The 13687-nt window shown below is 32.7% G+C and overlaps 1 protein-coding gene across 5 annotated transcripts in view; it reads right to left on the reverse strand.

Moving 5' to 3' along the window:
* bmal2 (basic helix-loop-helix ARNT like 2) overlaps positions 1–13687 on the reverse strand; it is a 47663-nt gene that overhangs the window by 1883 nt on the left and 32093 nt on the right. For 2 of the 5 annotated variants that reach the window (XR_012393799.1, XM_073929554.1), the window contains exons 8-17: positions 13018–13135; positions 12172–12318; positions 11699–11793; positions 8572–8812; positions 6320–6426; positions 3710–3860; positions 3486–3553; positions 1509–1626; positions 1176–1266; positions 989–1088 (exon numbers count right to left, since the gene is read on the reverse strand). Coding sequence is in view for 3 of the 5 variants with exons in the window: in XM_073929554.1 (XP_073785655.1) it covers positions 989–1088; positions 1176–1266; positions 1509–1626; positions 3486–3553; positions 3710–3860; positions 6320–6426; positions 8572–8774 (838 nt within the window). In the remaining 2 variants the exon portion in view is untranslated. 5 annotated transcript variants of the gene reach the window in all.

The following is a 13687-nucleotide window of genomic DNA, read 5'->3' on the forward strand; positions in this document are numbered from 1 at the left end:
GAAGTAGGAGCACTATCCTGCTGAAGAATTTGCCCTCTTTTGTGGTTTGTAACGTAATGGGCAGCCCAAATGTCTTGATACCTCAAACTGTTCACTGTTACCATCTACACAGCAGATCTCTTGCACGCCCCAATACCGAATGTAACTTTTCCAAATGATCAACTAGAAGTCAAGTTATTTTTTGTTACTCTTTCAAATAATATTAATGAAAAGACTTGTCAAGTAGTGTATTTGTGTAATAGACAAAATGCGTACATTTACAAACTTCACTACAAAAGCAGCACACATTTTAAAAAATGCACTGCAATTGTCTTACAAAAATACAAATACATATAATAATTTCAATATGTTGGAATTATTTCATAAAAGTGTTCAATTTAAAAATGTGCTGCTAAGTCTTAAAAGTTAAACAACCCAAAGTAGCAACGGTTCTTGCTGTTCGGACATCAGCTGCAGATGTGAATGAATGGCGGAAATAGTTCCTCATACAAAAGGATTTTTATACTTGTGTTTGAATTTCTTTTTTCTATGTGATTATGCAGTCAAACTGATGTTTAAACACATTATCACACTCGTAGCAGTGTCATATGGCTGTATATTATCACTGGTGGCATGTGTGTGTGCCCCCAGTGACGGTATACAGCCATATCGCACTGCTACTCGTGTGATATTGCTCATATGTATGTGTGTGTGTGTGTGTGTGTGTGTGTGTGTGTGTGTGTGTGTGTGTGTGTGTGTATATATATATATATGCAGTGGAATCTGACCAAATCATACATTTAGCTTATTTTGTCATTTTTACCTTAAAAAACATTAGTCTTGTTGAAGACAATTAAAAAAACAAACAAACAATGATGTAACTTCGAAAAAAAAAAAAAAAACATCTGGTACTTTTATCTGGAAGGCTGGGCAGATATCTTTTAGACAAACTTCTCAAACTGACTCTTTGACAAAGACATGATCAGTGTAATATAGTCATCACATTCACCCATGAGATTGTCCCCAGTTGAGAAAGGTCCGCCCCGTGCTTCTTCCTCAGAGCTTGATTTGCCAGGCATCTCCACGTCTTTTGCTTCCCCATTTGGCACCTTAAAGCATTATGAGTAATATTGTGTACATAACTCATAAAATCACAAAACACAAGAACTCATTTAAACCAACACAGACACACTCACATTGCTGCTGGCCTGCGCGAGGGCCAGTGGAGACTTGTCCTGCAGTAAACTGAACGGACTGGTATTGCCGCTGGATGGTGACGAGTTCATCCTTCACAAGAAAACAGTGTGATGTCACAACTCAAAAATCCTTTCAGTAGGGATGTGCAGAACTATGTATTTTCAAAACAGCCTGATTTGTGCAATGTTTCCATGAATCATTACATATAAAAAAACACATGACCTTACTACATAATAATGTTGAGCATGTGCTTACTTTATATGGCTTGTAATATTTCACTGCAAGTCCTTCCAAATATAATAATGGAAAGGAAGCTAGAATAATCGGTTTACCTATTAAAGTCCATTATCTCGTTAGCGATTTGGGTCCCTATGCACCCTGCGTAAATCATGCCAGATGCACTGGAGATCCCTGGGATGATTGGAACTTGTTGGGATTTCTTGGCATCATCTGAAAAACAAAAACAGAAATATTTACTATTGGACTTTAAGGTCATGTAATAATGTGATGTGATGAGCAGCATTTTTATTAATATAAAAGATTAACAAAAGGTTGGTGGGATTTTTTCTTTCTTCAAAAATGGTAAATCTTTTGCTGGTTTGCATTAAAATGTTGATTAAAAACTATTGCAAAATGAAAGCATTGTCATTAAAGATTTTCATTTTTTTAGTAGGCTATGTACTTTCTCAACTGGTTCTAAATCATTATAAATTTCTTTTTTTTTTCCTGTTGAGATATGTTTGGACATAACAGATATTAAATATAACACACCCCAATATGCAATTCAATGCAAGTTAAATGTTTATATAAACTATTTGGTAACACTTTATAATAACTACACACTATGAATTATCTATTAAGAGTTAGCAAATAGTGAATTCATTGTTTGTTAAGCATTAACTCTACATTAATAGATGTTAGTAAGCAGTAAATAACTCTAGATACAAATGCTCTATTCTTGACTTAAAAGCACAATTAAAATAAGCTTAATGATCCTACTTTCGTACTTTGTTACTGATTAATTTTTCATTACTAAATTATCACATTATTTACAAATCATTTGTATTTAAGAGTAGTTGTTTTCTTTTTTTTAAATCGTTCAGAATGAGTAAGTAAATGATTAATAAACTATTCAAATCAATATTTCTATATTATTTTTCAGGCATATACTAATAGTTCATTTGTATGCATATAAAAGCTTCATTAACTCAACTTCATCCAGTTTTGTGACCTAATCTAAAGTGAGGACTATTTATGCTTTATAAATCCCTAATAAATGACCATAAAAGGCTCAGTATCAAATGAACAATACATATTTGCCATCTCATCTAAAAAGTAAAATTACTGTAAAGTTTAAACCTTGCCGAATAACAAGAGCGTCAAAATATAACATAAAACTGGATAAAACTAAAACAATATATTAATTTAACTATATTATGATACAACCAATTAATGTTATTTAGCAAAGTTTGAACTGCACAGTAATTTTCTTTGTTAAGATTGCAAAGTCATTTGTTTTCTTTTTTTATCCTAATTCGAATATAACAGCCTTTAATTGTCATCTAGAAAGGATTTATAAAGTATAAATAGACCTCACTTTAGGCCACAAAACTGGATGAAGTTTAGTTAATAAAGCATTTATTAACATACAAAGTAACTATAATTATATGCCTGACTAATAAGATATACAAATGCTAATATGAATTGTTTGTTAATCATTTACCTACTCAGTCTGAATGAGATCTAAAAGCCACCAATTGTTCTCAAATAACTGGTAGGTAAATGATGCAATACTTAAGTAATGAAAAACATAATAAAAGTATGACAATACAATCAATAAGCACACATTAGACATGTTCTTATAAGTCAAGGACAGAGCATTAGTAGCTGCAAATATAAACTGCTTACTGCTTACTTCTGTTTATGTAGAGTTACTGCTTACCAGATTAATAAACTATTTGCTAATGCTTAACAAATTACTTCAAATGAACAGTTTAATGGGATAATCATATCAGCAATTTTGCTTGTTTTATAGATTTCAGCTGAGCTCACATATAAGTTGCCAAGCCTAGCAAACAAAAAACATATTTGTAACAATGCAAAACAACTCAACTAAACGTAATACAGAAATCTATCAAAGAGATTGGAATGGTAACCATTTATTCAAACATCTGCCACAATGAATGCTGCATGCGACTAATAAGTGCTTTGTCTTTTCCTCAATGGATGGTTTCATAATCCACTAGAAATTAAAGATGCACACCTAGAAACAAAACGAATGTACAACACGTGTAGACATCATCACTCACCTTCCGAGGCCTTGGAGCTGCTCGGCTGCTCTGCTTTATCCCCTGATCCACCTGGATTACTTTTACCGCTGAGTCAGGTAAAAAAAATTAGAGGTGATAAAATAATCGGTCAACTCAATCAAATCACAGAAATTAGACACTACAGGATAAACCAGAACTCTCAGAAAAACAAACAACTAAACACGCGCACAACAAAACACACAAAAAAAGATGATGGTACTTACGATACAACCGTGTTGGTTGACACTATGTATTCTACTTCTTTGGTCCAGGGATTTATAAAACTAAACCACTGACTTTGTAAATTGACAAAAGAGCCAGATTTTGTTTTGAACTTATAGCAGTTTGTCTCAATCTTTTCTTTACTCCTCAGCACTGTAAAAGAAGCAGTGAAAATAACATTAATATAGATCATAACCTGTCATTTTCTCACTAAATCAGACATTTCAATATCATCTGATAATTTTATCGAATAGAACACAAAGGGTTTAAATTTTTACTGATCCATTTTTTTTGCATATAAAGTAAACAGAAATCAAAATTGACCCCAAGATAAATAAATAAATAAAATAATAATAATAAAAAAAACACCATTAAAAATCCAGGAATCCAGGAAGTGTGCTTTGTACAAAAAGTTTAATTGTATCATTGCTGTTATTATTAAACAGTAATATTCAAATAGAAAAAAATGATAGAAAAAAAATTATATAGAAGCTTTACAATATTATATGTGTGCATAATTCTTCTTGTGCATAAATCTGGAGCTAATCTAACAAAATAACTTATGATAACGATCCAATATTTATACACCCAAATTTATATGTTGGCGAAAAATATGAAATAAAACATTTCAAAAGAGCAAAATTCGAGAGAAAAACAAAATAATTATAAAATGTTGTAGTTTGTATTTTTTCCAATATTTTGAATAAATTTGAAATCAATTATCTTTTCATTGCAAAAGATGTGGGTTCATATGTCCTAATGCAGAATTTATACTGTTTTAATTTACAGGTTTTAAGTGTATTATATACACTGTAGTCAGAGTGCAAATTATACATTGACTATAGGGGGGTCAGCTATGTTCACTAGCTTAATATGCATGTAATTTATTTCAATTAGCCTACATCTCACTGGATAATCAAACTTATTTAAGTTTTCAGTGGTTTGAGGAATAATGAGCTGATTCTGTCCTATACTGTAACCTCTTATTTCAACAGACGTCTCTTTTTCACAGTCAAATTGAAGGATTTTAAGCACTTTCCAGTTGCATTTTAAACGGTTCCAGCACCTTCTTGTATATTTGCATGCACATACTTCATCAAATTACATAAGATGATATTCTATAGTAGCTATAGCATAGCATATAGTATAGTATTCTAAGCCAAGTATTTTAAAGGTATGTTTGTTCAATGCCCAATAAAGTCTCTGAAATGCTGTACAACTTAGATGTCATATTTAACCTTGAATTTATATTTATTTTAATGATCAAATTTTTCCAAATGCTAAATATCAAAGTATAGACCATTTCAATGAGGTGATGTCATTGGCCCATGAACAATTCCTGCTTATTATCAACCAATTTCATGACTGTAACAAAAGGCAATTCAATCATAACAATGTTAAAACAGCAATCATAACATTATCAATATGTGGCTCTTTTTGGAGTCTTGGAAGCTATAGAAATTCTACATGTAAAACAGGAACCGTTGGGAGCGTTGTATTTGTTTACATCCCTCAAAATGGTCTATAACATGAAACATTTTTTATTAGAAGCTACATTAAATTGAAACCAAAATGTCCAATGGGTGGCGCCAAATCTCTATTTTTGTCACCAAATTGTTCATTCAGATTCATTCAAAACGGCTTACTTATAAATGAATTAACTTATTAGGAATGACTCGCTCAAAGATTTCTTGTTAATCTCATTTATTAAGTGCTTCTTCAATGGTAATGCATTATAGTAACAATATAAGAGGTGCAAATAAAGTATGTTGCCTTTAATGTACAAGGAAAGCCACTTTAGTTTTACATTAGGCTATTTTACGCTACGGTAAATGTAGTATGGCAGCTGTTGTTCTTAACAGCTGTAAAATTAAGTTTTGTGTCTAGGTAATGAAACACAGGGCAACTTTTTGAGTAGTTTTGTTGGACAATATTCGTTGGTTGGCTAGTTTGCAGCTAAAAGGGTAAATTTAAGTTATTTTGTACAGATTTATACATGATGTGCAGTGTAGTTACCACTGTGAAACTAAAACAGGTATAGTTATGAATACGTTTTACTTAAGTACATATTTTAGGCGGTATTTCTTTACTTTTAGTTGGAGTACAAAGGTGTAGTCAGTACATCAACTTCTACCAGAGATGCTTTAAAAATGAGTATCTGTACTTCTATTTGAGTAAGGAAGTGTTTAATTTTGCCATCTCTGATGTTGAACACTGTATATATTAAATAAAATGATTTTCTATACACTGATTTGTATTGTTTGCATTTTTTCAAACAAAACGTCCAAAAGCAATGTTAAAAACTCTTTTAAAACATTTCTACTTCTCTCTTTCCAAAAAAGAAATGAGTCAAATGACAGTCTTCAATGTGATCTGAAATTCACCTTTATTTGCATATGGCACATAATCCAGTTTAAACCCCAGTGAGGCTCTGGCCTCGTGTTTCTGCCATTGAAAGCTGTTGTAATGTCCTTTAGAAGCAAGACTAATGATGGATGATGGGGATTTGGCTACTCTGTACAAACGGCTGGGAAAGGAGCCAGGGTTCTTGGAAAACACTTTCAGGAAACTTTGTTTACAGCTGCAGTGTTCCTGATAGTGAGACTCTGTACCTTTTCTATGTCTTTCGGCCAGGTGCGGCAGGTCGTCCAGGTGGAAGTATTCATAGCAGGATGTTCCCAGCAGCTCCTGAGGTAAATAACCCAGAATAGTGGTGGCTCTGTGTGCACAATACAAATGGACAGCACATTTTAAAGAAATTTACCAAGGTAATAAGAAATTTAAGAAAATTTGTTAACACTTTATTTTGATGGCCCATTTGAGTATTAGTAGACTGCTTAATATCTGTTGATACTGCTCTTTCAACAGACATTTAACTGACTGTAAGATACTTTGCAAGTACATGTCAACTTACACTAACCATAACCCCAACGTAACAGTCTACTTATAATCTAATGAGAATTAGTTGGCATGTACATGCAATGTAACTTATATTCAAAACAACTATCAAAATAAAGTGTGACCGGAAATTCCATTATAAGAAAATACCAAGGTTCAACATGCCAATTTAAATACACCTTTTTTTCCTGGCAGTTCCTAGAGAAACAGAACTTAAAAATGAGGAAACAGTGGGCATGGCTTGTTTTTTCTACAGCACCCTAAATGGATGTAGCAAATTAGACATTTCATTCATAAAGATCTGGAAAGGGATTTTAGAAGAGTTATTACAACTTAAGACTCCTCTTTCTTACCATTTGTTTGATTAAAAATGTTTGCCACATTCATTACCTCAAAATCATGTAATCTGATCTGATTTAATAGAGAAAAACAAACAGGAAGTGCATTAGAAGTGCAAACAATTTTTGTCTTAATGACATGCACAGATGAATTGTTCACCATAAAACTGGCACTGCGAGCTAACAAAATCTTAGGGTTAGTTTTGATTTCTTGGGGACTTAAAAAAAGAAGCAACATTAACATTATTTAAAAAATAATTTAGTTTAAACAATTAAAACATTTACACTTGAATTGTAACATTAAGTTTGTTGCATAAATGTAGACATCTGCCTCTCATTTAGTTGTATAATTCAGTTTATTTTCATTTATTCATTTTCTTTTCGGCTTAGTCCCTTTAATAATCTGGGGCCGCCACGGCGGAATGAACCGCCAACTTATCCAGCATAAGTTTTACACAGCAGATGCCCTTCCAGCTGCAACCCATCACTGGGAAACATCCATACAAACTCATTCACACTTTTATAGGGGTTTAAACATTTTTTAGATAATTTTATAAATCACTAAACATAAACAAAGTTCATTACAACAAAAAAAAGAACCAATGAAAAACAACGAAATGGCTAGTAAACATCTCATAATACAATACAAAACACTTAAGAAAACATGAACTTTTAATAGAAACACTAAATTCATTCTACAATAATGCTTTTTGTTACATATTAACATCATAACAAAACATCATTTTTTACAGTGTTGTTTCTCCAAAACAAAGTTCAGTCATCTTTAACAAGTGGTAAACTAAGAAAGAAAAGACATATCGCCCTCTAGTGAGAATGAACTCCCCTGTAAAATATCCTATATACCAGGGGTGCCCAAACTTTTTCTTTTGAAGGGCCAAAAACCAAACTTGATTTAGACAACTTGAAGGTAAATATTGGTGGGGTAATTTCCTAATTTATTTAATAATGTTTTAAAATTACTAAGGAACATTGCTTTATATTAACTAATACAGTATTTTTACGTAGTACAATGAACTTATTACATTAATCTAAATCATAACAGAATCACAGTTTTTGCCTTGATGTGCTTGCCAATGCAAGTCCTTTATCCGTCGAGTGTCAGTTTTTACAAAATAAAAAAAAAAAAAATCGGATTCATTTACAACATTTAATTTAATCATTTAATTACTGTTTGCTTTTTTGTAGCGCAGCATTAAAACAAACAAAAAAAGTTACGTCAAATTAGAAATGACGATCTCTATGTTAATGTTATTTACTCCAGGCCTCTCCATCTTACTACCTCTTCTCTCAGATGGTATGGTGGGTCAAATTATAGGTTACAATAGGCTAACATTGGCCTGCAGGCCCTTCTTTGGGAATCTACAGTATAAACACTCAAAATTTTTTTATTAAAATTATTTATTGTGAGTTTTTTCGGGAGGGGGTGGGCAACTTAAGAGTTTTATGTTCCATCCACTTAGATGTGTAAAAGCGAACAAGTTAACTTAAATCCTTCATGTTGTCCAAATAAAAATGTATGTGGAACCCAGCACTTTTTTGCACTGTAGAACTATATACAATGAGCCTAGTTTTGTAAATTCACAAAAATTCACATTTATTTAACAAACCGTTGATCCACGAAGGTGAATTTGCCATCCATGGCATAGCGGGTGACGAACTCAGTGGGTTTGACCTTGATCTCTCCATTGGCCTGCGGGAGAGTGTGTGGATGAACACGGCCCATCGCTACCAGACAGCTGAAGTGGGAGCTCTCTTTATCCGCCTCGGCCTCCCCCTCAGTGGCCAGCTGACGCGTAGGCCAGGTGCGCATGTAGCCCGTGCAGTGGACGGTGCAGTACCGCTGCGACTCTGATGGGGCAGCCAATAAAAACAGGTGAGCTGATAGTCAACAGATGCACCATATGTTCTTGAAGGAGGTGTTCCGTCAAACCTGAAAATACTGACTCCCTCCCCAAGACCATCCAATATGAACGACTGGTTAAGCCAAGTGATCCTACATTTTACTCCTTCCCAATACAAGTGTAGACTCTTTTTGATGGTATAAAATCCATAATAAATCACTATGAAAGTAATTCACTCAACTCAAAACTAAAATTATGGGTAACTTACTAGACCTAATAACATTTGAAAACTACCAATGAAAACATCAGAGACTCTTTGGGAACATCTACATTCATGAGTGCTGATAAACGCAAGATGTCCTTTTTTTGTGAAATTATGATGATAAACAAAACAAAATAACAAAAATGTATAGTATACAGTATTGATGGTAGAAAAACTGACAAGCAACTTGAAAAACTGACAACTGTTTCTTTACATTTATGGTCACTGTGTTTTTCCATTGCGATAACTGACACTGTCTGTTCACAGCTAACATCAAATAAGTACAATATAAGCTCTGTTGAGTCAAACATCCTGCCCATTCTACACCCTCACTTAAAATCAGACTCAACATGCAAACATGTGGTGTTGTAATAAAAACTATCATAGGTTTATTTAAAAAAAATTTTTTAATGGAATTTGTAAAAAAAAATTGAAATATAAAGGCTAATATAGTGTATACTAATACTAGCAGCAGATACACTTGGTTCCAATTTACTTTATTGGAAATTGTATTTTATTATTATTCAACTCAAAAGGTGATTTAACATGAGTGTATAATAACTAGGGCTGCACAATATACAGCATATATGAGTGCACCCCTTACAAATACATTAATATTTTCTAAAGGATGCTTTACAGTATTATTTTTGTGTATGTACATTAGATTAGTCAGTACTGAAAGTAACAAAACAACTTATAAATTTGGCCTACTAATTTTGAACCATTATTATGTTAGGGAAAAATATTAAATAACATTTTTGAAAATAGAAACAAAAAACAAATACAATATACAATTTTGTTGAAATGTTGAAGTTTTTTTTTTTGCAATATTTTGAGTGAATTTAAATGTATTATCTTTCCATTTCTAAAGATGTTCTGTGACCAAAATACTGTTTTAATGCATATACAGGTTTAATAAATTGGTTATATTCAAACACACCAAAAATATATTCCCCATATCCAATTAGAAATGGATAAAACTATTCATTTTCAAATTAGGGTATATTCGTTTATGCTGAGAACTGTATTGCGAAATTATCCCTATCGCGATAATAGTATATTCAGTATACACATAACAGACATGTGCGATAAATTACATTTACTTTATGCATTTCATTGTTTATATATATTTGGCCAATTATTTAGGGCCATTTATCTTTATCCCCACCTCCCTAGTTGTTGCTGTTGTGTTATTGTCTGGAGTGGCTCAAATGTGAACAGAGCTGAAAACAAATCATTATAAAAGATAACAGCCAATTATAGTCAGGATATTGCCTAAGGTTTTCACTTATTCATAGTCTGTTAAAGTGTTGTATGTTGTAGGCTCAATTATGTAAAAAATAAATAACTTATAATGAAAATATTTACAGTGAAACTGATGAAATAGAAAGATACTAAGGCTGAGAAAGATACTGAGTTTGAAACTGTGCTTGTGTATTTGTCTAGTAAAAGTTGACAACATTGTTTACTGTGCTGTTTGTGCCATTTTATGACATGTGCATCAGTTTTTTAACCTCAATATAAATATAATTGTACCAGTTCTGTTAAACATTATTAATATTCTACAATTCAGATGTCACATTTACCATCAATACCTGCATATTGAGACACCTTAACTTTAACCCTGCCTAAATTTGGATTTATGATTTTTTCCCCCAATCACTCGCAACTTTATAAAACTATAATTTAACTTCTTTATTTTATTTTTATATCAATATATAAATAAATGATTTATGATAACTGAGAAAATAAAAATAGCATTTTTCTAGAGAAATGTTATATCGCAAGAAATATCGTTATCGAAATTCTTAACAACCATATGGCGTATTTTTCCAGTATCGTGCAGCCCTAATAGCCATTTTTGGATTTTTAAACTAAAAGTGGTTTCTGTTATAACAGAATGATAATATTGACAGTGAAATTAAAATGATAAAATAGAAAGATGCTATAAGGTTGTTTTTGAAGCTTTGCTTGAGTATTTGTCTAGTAAAAGTTGACAGCATTGTTTGCTCTGTGCCATTTTATGACATGTGTATCATAGTTTTCGTGGTATCGTGGTTAACCTCAATACTGATATAACATACCAGCTCTGTTAAACACTATCAATATTTCACAATTTAGATGTCACATTTACCATCAATACCTGCATATTGAGACACCTTTACTGTAAACCTGCCTAAATATGGATTTATGCACTTTTTTCTTTAACATTGAGTCCCAATCACTCGCATTATATAGAGAAAGAACATTTTTCTCCAAAACCATAAGTTATTTTCAGCTTGGATGACCTGGGGGTGAGTTAATATTTACATTTTGAGGGAAACAATTCCTTTAAAGAGAAATATACACTTGTAAATGTCCTTGCCTTTTAAATTTTACTTGATTTAATCCAAAAAAAACTTACAGCCTGACAGATGAGTTTGTTTTTTGTGTTGTGCCAAATATTAAATGTAGCAAAATGTAATAAGCTTTAGCTGATTAAGACGAGAAATTTGTTATCTTAGTTATAGATGTGCATGTTATATGCAGCAATTTTATAATGCATGTTCAATGCATAATTAATGCATGGCTTTACAAGGTAACAACTAGTCAGTGAACTGCTTTGAGCAGTTTGGAAAAGACCATGCTCACCACAAACAGAAACATCAATGCTATCCAAGTCCAGACAGCACAGCAAAACACTTTCCAAAGTGCAGTCACTGTCCAACAAGTTTGTAGGGACACAGCTGTTGGAATAAAATCCCACAAGCTGTGTTCACACCACTGCATGTGGCAAAAAGCAAGACGGCGACGTGTGTAATGGAACAAATATGCAGGCCACGTCATCAACACGTCACAAAACGACAACTTCATATTTGATTTCAGCAAGAACAGACACACAAAGTTGTTCTTTTTCCGCTCATTGCTGGTCTGAAGTCAAGAAAATAGAAATTTGATTTAATATCTACTTTTGTTTTCTTTCAGAGCAACAATAATCAGTTCAATTGCATTAAAAACAACACTTCTGATACACTTAACGTCATCTTTGTAACTAAAATCATCTTGGGTTACAAACAACAAACACACACAAAAACCAAGATGTTTACTAAACATAGGCAACTGACCTTTCTTTTTAGATGCACCAGCCTGGAAGTCCTTTTCCTCTTTTACAGTAATTTTGTTGTACTTCATTCGGCAGAAGAACGAGCGCCGGGCTCCGGAGCAAAGCCGAGCCGATCCGACTGGGAGCTCAGCCTGCACCTGCAGCCCCGCTAAAAACACAGAGAGACACTGTATCAGAAAATGGTTCCCTGAAAAATGCATATTCTGCCATCATTATACTGATGGTGTTCCAAAAATGTCCTGAAAAACAAAATTCTACGGCTTTTTAGACATATTATTGTGGCTGTAAACAGCTTTGAGAAAAATGTGGGATGTTAAATAATGATGCAATTAATACAATGACTAACAATAAACTACAATATAGACATGCATTTAGATTTTTTTAAAACATTAGTTATTCATTAATGATGCATTAAATTGATCAAAACATTCTACAATGCAGATTCTTTACCACATAAATTATGATAGTTTTAAATTCCTAATGATCAAATACTTATGTAAATTACTATCAAGTTTTCCACAAAAAAATTCTTGTCATATTAGTTAAACAAATAAAAAACAATAGATTTTCCTAAAATATTAGAATAATTTTTGAGTGAAGACATTGAGGAAAAAATCTCCATCCCAGAAATATAATACATTTTAAAATACATCAAAATAAGAAAAATTGACATAATGTGGCACAATATTGCTTTTTTTATTTTTATTTTTTACAAATAAACATTCCTGAGCATAAAGAGGCTCTTAAAAACACAGCTTTCAAATGTTATCAGGCATAGTCATAAAGCAATGTAAGCACACAATATTCACACAGCGAGCAATGTTTATTACTGCGCAAGTATGTTTACTTTTGGCGTCTATGAGGCGCTCACGCGGATAGAGTTCAGAGGCGGACAGCTGTTCCTTCACTTTCCCAATGTCCTTTGGATGAACATAATCAAACAGACTCTGTCCAATTAACTCCGTCTGGGGAGAAAACATTCAGATGAGCAACGATCTGACTAATAGATTACGCTGACAGTTCTCAACAACATCGTCATCTTCAGGTCCATCGTTAATCATCAGGCAAACACATAGCCTGTAAAATTCTTTAGAATACCCTAGCAGGTAAATGTCTATGCATAAAAACCTTATTTTATGTTTGAATCTCAAAACATACTATTAACTAAAAAACATATAATATACAATATTTGGGGTTTATTTATTCAAAGTCAATCTCTTTTTTTCTTCAGTACAACATTAATGCAGATTTTTAGTTGAAAATCTGGCACTTTGAAAGATTTAAAGGGTCACGAAACACCAAAACACATTTTTTGAGCTGTTGACAGTCGTATATGTGTCCCACACTGCTAAAAACACTATTAGGACCACTATATTTCACTAAAAAGTGTAAATTGGTTGTTTTTGCGTTATTTCAAGCAAATTTGTACTTCCTGTTTGAAACGAATTTTTGAAGCTGCGTCACGGTCATGACATAATAGCGTGTATTCCAGCGTGCAGACTGGACGTCTGTGCCAG

The sequence above is a fragment of the Danio rerio genome, chromosome 18, assembly GCF_049306965.1.
Source record: "Danio rerio strain Tuebingen ecotype United States chromosome 18, GRCz12tu, whole genome shotgun sequence".
In the NCBI taxonomy this organism is placed as follows: domain Eukaryota; kingdom Metazoa; phylum Chordata; class Actinopteri; order Cypriniformes; family Danionidae; genus Danio; species Danio rerio.